At 38.3% G+C, this 12837-nt stretch overlaps 1 protein-coding gene across 1 annotated transcript in view; it reads right to left on the reverse strand.

Annotated features, from left to right (window-relative positions):
- COL25A1 (collagen type XXV alpha 1 chain) overlaps positions 1–12837 on the reverse strand; it is a 309930-nt gene that overhangs the window by 44452 nt on the left and 252641 nt on the right. The window contains exons 18-20 of the mRNA XM_064510576.1: positions 10630–10662; positions 10433–10468; positions 6312–6356 (exon numbers count right to left, since the gene is read on the reverse strand). Of these exons, the coding sequence (XP_064366646.1) occupies positions 6312–6356; positions 10433–10468; positions 10630–10662 (114 nt within the window). The remainder of the gene's footprint in view (positions 1–6311; positions 6357–10432; positions 10469–10629; positions 10663–12837) is intronic.

Here is a 12837-nt window from a genome sequence, read left to right on the forward strand (position 1 = left end):
ATAGATCCTAACAAGCTCAAACTTCCAACTAGTAATAGCTTTAGGGGAAATAAAATTCACATCCTGTTTTTCAGTTACTTATGTTTTAGCCTTTTCCAGGAAAGAAAATGAAAGCTTTCATGAATTGAAGTATATAGTTTCTGATGGATTATTAAGAACTGCATATATCCTGAAGAATGCCCCAGTAAGCACTCCTGCCACAAGCATACCATCCAGTGTTAATGATGATTTCACTTTCTTGCCTTGATTTTCAAAATTAAGTTTGGGAAATTACATGTCTACCCTGTGCAAGTGATTACTGCTACAGCATATGGAAAAGAGACAGCTAGGAAGAAATGAACAAAGCTAGATACGTAATGGTATGCATACAGATATATGTTTGATTCCATACTTCTTCCACTCTGGACAATGAATACTCAGTCTTTTTTTTTTTTTTTTTTTAAACCTATCTGTGCATGGACCTGCTTTTGAAAACTATCCCTCCAAATGCAAGTGACTAAATCCTGTTTTTTACATCAGTTCCCATATTCAACCAGACTATGCATCATTATGTTCTACTTTTCAGTATTTGACCTATACTGCATTGCACATTTTCTTCTACTCAGACAGATGGCCCACTCTTGACAACATTGTCATGCAAGTGAAGAAAGGTTGGAAATTAGTTCACTTGAATATTTCAATAAACATGACAACTGAGGCAAATGTGTATTAGGAAGTATAAGTTTCTATAAAGCAGGGTATGAAGCTGAATTCCCACAGTTTTCAATTGCTGCAGTAACATGTCCAGCACCTCTCTGTATCCAGGAATCAGAAATGTCTATCACAAGGTCAGCTGGCCCTCTCCCCCTCTTGAGTTCAGGCTGGAATAGAGTTCTGAGCATGGCGACCGATGGGAGAAAGAGGAACTGAAGCCTGGCAAGAATGACTGACTCCTGGAAACAATGGAAAGAGAGAGGTATAGGCAGTGCAAGTTTCCTGGTAACAGGCACTGGCAAAGAAGAAAAACAGGAAGAAGAATAGCAATACAGATCCTATACAAACAGAAAAGGGAAAATGCATTAAGAAAATGTACTCTACCTTCCTAAGAACTCCTGAGGGAAAGAGGGATTTGAAGAACCTTCCTCTAGGTGGCGAATAGCACTAAGCTCCAAAATGAAACACTTGAAACAGCCATTTACTTTAGATTTCTTTTCATTGTGCTACCAGATGCCAAAAGAAAGAACAAGGAGCAAAAAAATAAGCATTACAGTATCTCTCTTCTACAGGGTCTAAAGGATTCAGGAGACTAACTACTATGCGCACAGATAGAAAATTTTGCCTTTTATTTTCTCTGAAAGATTCATTTTAATAAAAGTCACTAGATGAAAGGAGTATCAAGCCTTCTACAGCTTTAAAAAAAAAAAAGAGAGAGAGAGAAAAAGCTTCTATGGAACACCACGTTTTTCAGTCCTTCCATGGCATTATGAAGGTCATGGATAAGATCTTTGACTAGGGAGAGAAAAAGAAATTCATATATAGATTGAAATTAGAACTGCTCTTGCTTTCATAAAAAGAATAAAAAAGAAAAAAGGAAAAAAAGCACTGCTCAAATTCCCATATCTTTATCCACGTTCCTTTGAAACCTTGCTCAGGCACAGTCCCAGTGAAGTCAATCCAAAGTAACTGTATAAAAGAATACAGGTGGCTGCATATTGGCAAATGTATTGAATCAGTCAGTTCCCCTAGATTTGAGAACACAGAAAATTGTCCCTCCCTCCCAAAGGCAGAAGGGCAAGGAAGTCTGTCTTTCTTGTTGTCTAATCATTCAACAGCAGTTTTCTTGAACAAGATAGAGTAAAATCTCAGTTGCACGCACCAGCTTTGTTTCAGTAGTTGTCTTAAAAATGGAGGGGAGTAAGGAGAGAGAAATGCCAGAAATGCTAAAGAAAAGCCAGAAGCTGCAAAGTACTGTTACTAATAAGAAGTTTGTGGTCTGCCGAAGGCTTCCCTCTGCAGTGATGGAGCCGAGGACTGTAGTGCTTAAATGACACAAAAAATGCAACATTTTTATATTTCCTGATCGGAGATTTTTTTTGATTTTGATATTTTAGAGATGTCTGACATTACAATGAATGAGGGTATAAATGGTTTCCATTTTAGTAAGCAAGTGATGCTTTGTATGTATCACATCATAAAAGTTATGAGATAAAAGAGAGACAAGAAGTTTGCGTTTCATAGAAAGTATTCTGCATCTACTTGGTGTCAGTTGTGGTATATCACGGTGATCAGTTAATATTCTCTGTTTAAGTGCTTTACTCATTTCCTGAATGACATGGTGGAGCACATTCAGGGGCTCACTAAATTTCCAACCATTCCAAAACAGCAACAGGTGGTTGAGAAAAGTTTCTCCAGCACGTCACAGGCAGCTTCATCACTGTCTTGGAAATAACTGACTGCGCTTGTGTTTCCTCCATGGCACCAAATGATAATGAGGAGAGGATGAAAAAGAACAAGAAGAACTCCCAAAACATCTGCATGCACATGGTGAATGAGTCTAGGAAAATAATAATGACCCTGCTGCATACTCTGAATTCAAACACGATACTTGCATGTCCTTCTGAGATTGCTGTCTATTCAGACCCCAATATCACATTCAACCAAGCTCTAATGGGCTCCCTGGAAGGCACACTTATTCATTAATTGAAAATGGCATTATAAAAAGCAGAAACTTTCCCAGTGATTAGCATTTATTAATCCTTTAAGTAGTTTGGCTGCTCTTTCAAGAAAACAGGACTGGATGCCTTAGGAATTGTCTATATCCACAAGAAGATAGACGAGATGCAGCTGGAAAGATATGGTCCACTGCCTGACATGGCATTTACATTTTCATAGACTGGCTTAGTGTAAATAGTGCTCTGGATATGCACAGTTACTACAACATTTCATAATACAGCCTGCGACTGTGGACAGATTCATTCAGAAGACAGCAAATTTGTTGTTCAACTGACAGATTTAAACAAAAGGGGCCTACTTTTACCCCATGATAGTCATAGGATAGATATTTAAGACGAGAAGAACTACCTCCAAGAGCTTCCTGTGAGTAGACTATCCCTGTGTCTTATAAGGAAGAACTAAGAGATACTAACGAAAACTCTTTGAAAATTAGGCAGCATGAAGCCTTCTCTTGCTCTGCTTCTCACATGTCTTGAAGAAGCCTGTACGTATCAGTTTGTCAACATCTAAGAATTCCAAAGCTGTTTAGAACATAAAAGCTCCACAAACATGCTCCTCAGACAGCTAGCTCATTCATACAAAATCACCTGTGTCATTTGGGTTATTATCTACTAAATTGATATGAATTTCTGCTATTTCTTTATTTAATTTCCAGAAAATATATTGTCCATATTCCTTGACTGTTTGGCTGGGGAACATAGGTTTAAGCCAGGTCCAATAATCTGCAGATATTAATGCATTTCAGATGCACTTACCACCTAGGGCTAACCATTCAAAGCTGTTTGGAAAATGCATTTTGCCAATAACTTAGGGCTAAGGCCTGAAAACGATTAAAATGTGTTAAATTTCTACAACATTATAGGAAGAAACAAATTTGGAGAACATTCTATAATTTCAACTACGAAAGATTGAAGAAAGATCACAAAGTGTAGTGGCAATCCTAACACTTCTAAGCTGCCAGAGATTCAACGGAAATTTTTGCAGAAGACTTCTGAGTGTGCATGTCTGTGCATGCATAACACAACAGAAGCTTAGAAGAATAATACTATAGAAAAATAATACCAACAAAATGAGAATATTTAATTGCTATGCACTGGAAAGGAGGCAAAGTAGTCACAACCTTGTCACTTTGTCCGGCATTCCTCTGTTTGCACTCAGCTGGGGTCACCACACGTCCATCTCTGAAAGTCTGGGGATAGCCTGCAAAATCCCTGCCGAGAGCTACTATACAGGTATGCGAAAACATGAGAACTCTGTAATGCATTTAAATATTAGCGGAAAAAACCCTCTATGGAAACTTCTTACATGCTGTAATGAGTTTGTATGAGGTTTGTATTACTTCTGTTGCATTATACCAACACTGCATATCACTATTAGAATAACAAAGAACTATTTTATTGAGTTTTATAAAGTTCTGATAGGAACTGACCCCAGCAGCCCTGAAGAAATGCAACAAACGACAGTCACAAATGAAAAAAGAAATCATCACTGCAAATAAGATTCCTTTTGATTTTGTGTAATAACACCAGGAAAACACAAGTAGATTGCAAGTCCAAAAAACTGAATTTCCTCCATGCTCAAATCTTTCATCTGGTCACTGTTATTTTAAAGTAATTTTCAATCAGCATCAGTTTTGCTGCAAATCTGTTTCTCTATAAGATATCACTAGGACTGCTCTTGGAAATTGATGGGAAGACTTTGCCTTTATGCTACATAAATCTTTGTCAAAAAAGATGGGTGAGAGAAGAGGCTAGGCTATTTCATTTTTGTTGCTGATGAGTGCTCATATTCCTAAGTTCAGCCATTTACTGGTTTCTGCTACTACTTCTCATGCCACAGGCTCACCTTTAAGCTGAGGCTTTTAATACGGACTCCTTAGTTAAGCAGTTTACAAATGCCTTGAGTCAAACACTGTCCCTTAACTGTGTTGTAATCATTGATCTGCTTTGCCCTCTCCTATCTGAGTTCTGAACGGTTGCTTTACACCATAATATCTAACCACCTCAATGCAAAATTGCACTAGATGGAATTTCTTCACTCAATCACCAGTACTCTAACTTATTGCACTTCATTCTGCAGAAAACTCTGCAGTTTTTCCACTGTATCTCACTGAATTCTGGCACAAATTTCCATTGCAGCAAAACTCCCACACTTCATCCATTTTTCAATTCACATTTTGCCTTTCACGTGAACCTGCCCAGCTGCCCTTCTGAGCTGTTCTCATCACTGACAAATAAACACTAACAGCAACAATTTTCCCAGATCATGGACTCAGATTTAGACTCTTTTATTTACTTGTTGATGATATGCATGGACATGCGAGTTCTGCATGAACACAGAATCCACACAGACTAGCAGCAACCCCCCAACTGAGCTACCTCTTTGCTCACTAGCAAAGTAAATGGACTAGGGATTGCTGTGAAAGGTGCTTATGAACACACAGTTCGATTCCATAAAGAATTCAGCTCCTCCATGATCTTCGCTAGTTGATATAGGATTCTTCTCCCAGAAAATGAAAGACCTCTCTGGGAACTATGTTTTCAGATATTATAATGTACAAACTTTAATATGCACATTCAATTCTTCCCATAATTTACTACAGCCGCAAAAGGGACATTATGCTTGAACACTGTGGCAATTCACAAGTCTTTTGAGAAAACCACGGCAACTGCTACATTCCATGAGATAAATCTCGACTCCTAACAAGAAGGATGAGCATTTTGCCTTTGGCTTACACCCCTGTTAATGAAAGGTGATATAAACTACTTCCTGGGTATGGACAGGCCCATGTTGGAATATAAAGAAAACGTTTCAAAGAGATTTTGCTCTCTGAAGAATAATTTTTGCTACGAAGGAGAAGCAACCAATCTAATCAGCACTCATTCAGGATATGTAAATCTGCTCATTTTGTGCAGCATTTTACAGTTACGGCTCAAACTGTGTAAGTGGCTGCAACTCCCATTGCAACCACTTACGCTAGACCTAAAGCAACCACATGTCTTTTGTATCAGCTTACCTAAAGATTCCAGACAAACAGGAAGCCAGTAACTAAACCAGGTATTAGGTCAGGCACTGTAGCTAATATTGAATAGAATCTCATTAATATATTTTAACTTGTCAGTGGAAATCACTGCTGTGTAATGGGAGCACAGAGTGTTTTTGCTGTTAGAGCCAGTTCTCTACGGCCTGGGAATGATGAACATAGTTTTCTGGCCAGAGGCGTGGTAAATTCTGTAGACTATTGCTACTAGAAAGTACTCATCAAAGTGCAAACCAAGTAAAACTTCGATGACAAGCTTCTTCCATTAAATAAAACAGTAAAAAACTGCATTATATTAGACTTTTTAAAAGCACTAGGGTTTTATTTCCTAGGCAAGGCAATGTTCTACTGCACATTTTAATGTAAAATATAGTTTATTTATTCATAGACACCTGAGCAATTTTCAATGTGAAACCTTCCTGTGACATGCCCCAGTTCAATACCAAGGGCTCAGAAATATAAACATAAGCACAATAAGCCCATTTCAGCCACATTCAAGGAGTCCCCCACACACTTTGTGGTGCCCCCCAGGACAACACAGAGACTGCAGTTTATTTACCTTTATCCCAGGGAGTCCAGGAAGCCCAGGAAGACCTGGTTCACCCTATACAGGAAAATTACATAATATTACAGACATTATTCAGTTATGGTCACTATCCAGTGAATATCCCTGTATATTCTGCAGTAAGATAAAAGAGCACAGATGACTGCTAGTCAGTTCAAGCAGGACTGAAATTTTCAAACTCACTGACTTAACATGACTTTCCTAGTAGTACATTTAAGAACTTAAATATTTGCTGCGAACCTAGGAAGCTAAGATGAAATCCAGGCTGAAAAGTCACGTCAGTAAAACCAAAAATGAATTCTCATCATCAGCCTTTGCTAAAAGAGGAGAAAACAAGCAGCACTGGTTCATTTCACATAGTCATTTAAGTTCCACACTTATGACAGATGTTTAATTCTGTACCGTTTTCAACTATGAGCTAGATATTGTGCTGTGTAACTGATTTAGCTACAAAGCAATTCAAAAGAACTTAGTTTGGATTGTACTACTCAAGCAGGACTGTCTAATTACAACTGGACCATCATTTTTATAAATCTATCTGCAGCATCATTTCAGTGCTTGGCATTTATCTACGAACGGTGTCACGAAAGCTCGTGGGAATGTAACCTTCAACTGCTTCACTCAGAAATGCCTTGCTTATTTAAAATTGCAATAAAAAAATACTGCACTACTGCATTTGCAAGAGGAAAATTTGTAACAGAAGTTGAAAACTGAATGTATTCATTTTGAAACAAAGTTGATATTCTAAGACAAGAAAGACTATTAAAATATTCTCACACCCAATCATTTTGAGATACCAGCTAAACAGAAAGACATCATTTAGTGAAATAAAAATGATGAACAGAAAAGGAAAGATAGGAATAACATGTGAGGAAAACATTATTTTAAAGATTGGAGATTCTGTTTTAATACAGAGATGGATTCAAACCAAAACCTTGGATTTGAATGTTCCCTGAACTTTCTCAAAGCTCAGGCCTGAACTCTGAAGCCAACTTTTACCTTTATTATGAGTTAAATTGTATTCCAGATTCCATACACTCTTGAGCTTTAGAGAAATCCAGATTCCAACTCTGTGGTTTGGGCTGACCCATACAGATTACGCTATTAAAATATTGTGCGTGTGTGTGTGTGCATATATATAGATATGCACGCACATACGTACATTCATACACTCACATATACATATATAAACATAAACATAATAAATATATACATTCCTCAGGCTACAGTACCCACATATACTGTTCTGATGCAACAGTATTAAATATACTTGAAGGCCTAATAACAAAATTAAATTCTGCCACAAACTGAAAAACACAGTGGAGGGTTGGCAAATTGCTTTACCAAATAGAGTAATTTTACATGTTACAGAGGGATCTGATAACAGCCTTTTTGTCCATTTCAGTCACTCCAAAATTTTAACTACTCACACTGGCTAAAACCATAGAAAAGAATAATCCACTCTGAAAAGATTAACTACAAATGAGAAAAAAGAATGGAGGCTGGGACACCATTTTCAACAGACTCTACTATCTGTTGCTGCATTACCTATTACAGTCTAAAGCTGGAAGTGGATTGTCACTCTTGCAAAAGTACAATCTCTTAAAGAGCCTCCATTATACTTATTCCTGACAAAATGCTAGCTCCAAAAGCTACTCTTCCAGTTTCTCACCGGAGTAGTCACATGTGCCAATGAAACAGACACTGCTACCATGACTTCTTATCTAACTGTGGAAGGCCTAAGTTTCACTTCTAAGTATAAAATTTTAATAATTATAACTGATAAATCTATTAGGATTGCTGCAGTAGGCCACAGTTCAGTCTTGGGACAGAGCTAACCCCTATAACACACACATAACAAGCAGACAGGATCCACCAAAACCAGTTCAGATTCAAAGTAACGCAAAACAATTAAAATGCTTCTCGAAGATACATTAAAGAATGTAAAACACAGTTAAATCAGTAATGCTTCATTACAGTTAACATTGTAGAAGAATGCATATTTTATTTTCTGGATCTTTCCTAAAACAAAAGATACAGGTATATTTTTATGAGAAGAATGATTTTAACGAAAGAGAGGCTGTATACTACCTTCAGCTTGTAATGCTAAAGTGGTCAGAGCAGGTTGCTGTAACTCTTGTGCAATACATATGGAATGCACAGCCCTGTCCCACCATTCAAACACTGTCCCATTTCAGTTCATGTAAATAATATTCAGGTGGGCAGCTCGATAATTATCTGTCCTTAGAAGATGGATAAGCAGTAATTGGAAGAAGGAGGAATATATAAAGAAGGAAGGAAGATATAGGAAGGAAATAGGAATGGGGCACAACAGAGGGAAAAGCATTCAGGTGAGGTAGAGGGCAGAGACATGCCTCTGTCTGTGAAAGGATCTCCCACAGCCTCTGGCTGGGGTGAACGAGGCCTTCCAAAGCGGAGGGCAGAACAGCAGACACGTGGGACACCTGGCCGGCCAAGGCACTCCAAGGGAATGCATCACAGGAGCTGCTGGAGGTCACACACGGCCTGATCCATCCCATACGAGGGATATGTAGTACCCTTGCTTCAGAGAGAAGCTGGGCAGGGGAGGAGGGCAAGAATGAAATCAGAGAGAGGTTTGCAGCAAGTGCTGGAAGTATATGAAGACAGAAAGGTGGCATACTGGGAGCTTGTGGGGTGAAGTGGAAAGAATGCATTAGGCCTCCTCTGGTGTAAACAACAAGCCGAGAATATAGAAACTCTGATCTGTGTACCCTCTCACTCATCTATATTACATCAATGAAATCAAACCTGAGTGCATGGGGACTGAGAAATCCAGGAGCCTGCTGACAAATCACTGCTAGTTTTTACCTCCACGGCAGCCAACTAATGAAGATATGAATCTCAACAGGCTCTTAAGTACATTTTCTAGTTTATTATCCAAGCAGAGCATACAGTGCAAAACACACTGTCTTAATGATTCCATAGATTAGATAGCTTTAAACTACTTTGATTATTTTTTCTAATTAAAACTGCACTGTACTGAAGAACTGAATTTGCAACCATAATAGTCTTTGTTTAGACTGCTGTAATTGATTGCAATTATAATTTCTCAAACAAAAAGACTCAACTTCATATTTTGTTTTATATTTTTTGCTATCAAAAGGCCTTGAGTATTAGAAAATAGCTGTACTGACATTCCCTATATGTTTTAGTTCTTGGATTCATGTTCTGGAATACCAACTAGTTCAACCTTCAGCTGGACTCTGTTCTACTCTGGCAGCAATAGGTAATTTTCAGTGTTATAAGAGACAAGAGTGGTGCTGAAGGCTCCAGAGGGAAACCAAGTACTGCAAAGCAGAAATCTGGTTCTGTCATTGTGCCTTCTCTTTGCCCTTTCACTGGCTCTCCTAGGAGGGCCTGCCTCCTACTCTCCTGAAAGGCAGCTGAAGGCACAGTACTTACTCTGAAGTAATATGGATTCAAAGGGAAAATTCCCCATCTTCAGAGAGACCAATAGAGCCCAGAGCCATTACAGCTCCTACTGGATCTTTATTTGCAAAAGCAGCTGCAGCTGTGCAGCATCCAGGGGAATTTCTTCCCCAGGAAGGAAGAACAGAGCAGAATTCCTTGTTCTCCATCCTTTCAAACACTCTGCATGCCTCTGCCACTTTGCTTCCCCTTATCAGTACACATGAAAGGGATTCTACTAAAAAAGAGTCACTATTTATTTCTTCTTAATGAGATGTAATAACATATCATAACCAGAAGGTTAATATTCAGTCAAACATGCAGGGTTAACTTGTGATCACCCAAAGAGCAGATCCATTCTTTGCTAGTGTCACCAGCTGCAACACAGCAGACTTTCCATGCAAGAAGTGTTCTGTCTCTAGAAGAGGAGGTGGGTTATTCTAATCTTGCTTTTCATGCTAATTACTATCAGCATTCTGATGCTTTTTAAAATACAAAATGATCATAAACCAAATGTGGATAGACCCTGGGCTGTTAAGTTGTTCTGCCTTGGACTCATCCTAGTGCAAAGCAGTAGGGAAGTGCCACTGCTAACATCTGTGTAACAAGACTGATTGCAAATCCGACAGCGAGGAAAAGAGTAACTGAACATTTCCAATTAATACCTTTTGTCCAGGCCGTCCAGATTCACCAGGTTCACCCTAAAAGAACAGAGATGAAAGAGATCAGACAATCTGAAAAGAAAAAATAGGGTTGGGGAAAACCATAACATTAACAGTACCTGAAATGTCGGGGCACTACAAAATAATGCAGAACAGCCACCTCTCTTCTCCCCCTCCAACTGATATAAACACTAAATTACCTTAATTCCTGCAGCAGAAGAACCAGGGTCACCCTGATAAAAAATCCACAAGAAATAATCACACTTATTACATACAAAGATTTTCAGGAAACAGACAAAAAAACCCACGCTCAATTATATAGCAAGATAACTATATAGCAAGCTTAAGTGTGATTCACAAAAAGAACAGTCTTGCTTTCAAGAACATGCAGAGGGATGTAGTTTCATTCATCCAAATAGCATAATAATTAACTTGAATTTTTACAGCTAATAATTTAGATACAATAATTGCAGATTTTGTATACATGTACTTCATAAAGCCAGAAGATGGGACTCGCCTTGACAACTGCAAAATGCTGACGTACATTAAAAATCATCCGTTGACATTTACAAAAGGCGTAAGTGCTCCTTTTAGCCAAATTCTACAGATGGCAAGTGTCACGTCTCATCTGACAAAGCTTTTTGTGCTAATGCAGGCTAGCCTTGAAAAAACCCAGTGACCTATGTGTTTACCATTAAGACAGGTCATAGCTCTTTTCCACAGCTCTTCAGCATTTTTATTCCGATAGCTTAATGCAGCTAAGTATTGCATGTTACAGGATGACAGAAGTGTAGTAATTTATGCATTCAGGAAAGCTCTGTTCTGAGGAAATACCTGGCTTTCAAAGAGATTCTCCTGTGTTTTGCCAGGCTGACTGCATTTGATAGGCAGTGATAGGCACAAGCTCAGAGGATCAGCAAATGACTTAGCCAGGGAAGCTTTCAGCTTTCAGTTCTTTTTGTACAGTTTTCGCAGATCCTGTATTCTCAGTTTGCTTCATTTTTTTCTTAAATGAGATGCCAAAGAAAAGTGGAAAAAACCTCAATTAAAGTTTGCTAGTTAAACTACATATCACTGAAGATGGCCAGACTGCCTATGTTTGAAAAACTTTCTCTAGTAGTTGTTCAAAATAAATTTGGGTTATTCAATGAAGTTAACAGATTGCTACACAGCAACGACTTCAAGCTTCCCAACAGCATGCTAGTGATTCACAAAGGCAGAAAAATAACCAATTCTGAACTACACTTTGATGATGTTTAAGCAGAGTATAAATGTTTTTATTAAAATACATACAGTGACTACCAGTTCCTGGTGGTTAGGTAGAGCTGAAGGGAGGTTATTTTTTTAATGCCATAGTTTTAAAGTTGGTTTAGGAGTGGTGGGTTTTTTTGGTAGTAGTCTAATAAAATTAAATGATACCAAGTAATATGAACATTTCTGTTTGAAGACTAGGAATAGATTTCCTCTGCACAGTTACTGCAGTTTTCTCTTTGTGAAGAAAAAAAAAGCAGTTTTATGAAGAGTTGATTCATGTCTGGAAACCTGAGCTGCCTCATTTTGATAGACATGCATGAGTGATACTGCTGATACCCCTTATGAGCATGCAAACCCTCAAGGATCTTTTATAGCTATAAAGTGGCAAAGCAACTGGTAAGAGACATTCACAAGTTAAACATTTGACAGGATAATAATGGATACAGGGGAGATAAGACAGAATTATAATCCATCCTCATGCAAGAATGAAAATTAATATGGGATTAAAGAAAAAAAATTATGCTACAGCACATTCTCAGTGCTCTAATGAGTCAGCCGATTTGGAAATGAAGAACTTCAGCAGGAGAACACGCACAGAAAAGGAAGATACTTGGTAGGTTGCAGGGGCCAAAGGCTACAGCAGAAGAGTAGAAGAAAGAACTCGTCTGCCATTGACACTGTCTTCAAGGTAGGACAACTTAGGAAAGACAGTTTCTTTTTTAAGTCACAGGTCAAAAATAGGTACGCAAGTCCATGTTTCTGAGAGCCGCTGGGTGCAGGAGGTCAGAAAACAAGGCTACATTAAGTGCACAAATAGGAACCCATTCCTAGACCAAGTATGAAACTGTTGTCACCTGAGCTCTCTCTCACCATATAAATGAAAATTTAGTATTTATCTCATAGGACCATTATTTTATCTTTTAAAGAAAAGTTTTTAAGTTTTGTGATCTACGGATGAAATCTCTTAAACATATGTATGGCATCATGATTTAGTGATTGGCATCTGCGTTAACTTACATAAATGTCATGGCTTGTTTCCTGAGCAGTGGGGGTATGTACAGATATGTGGTTAAACACCTGAGATAACTGAACCGGCACCAGTCTTCCCTCATCTCTGAACAGTATATCTCTTAAAAAGTCTTTTAAAAATGAGC

This window comes from Dromaius novaehollandiae, chromosome 4 (assembly GCF_036370855.1).
Source record: "Dromaius novaehollandiae isolate bDroNov1 chromosome 4, bDroNov1.hap1, whole genome shotgun sequence".
Taxonomy (NCBI): Eukaryota; Metazoa; Chordata; class Aves; order Casuariiformes; family Dromaiidae; genus Dromaius; species Dromaius novaehollandiae.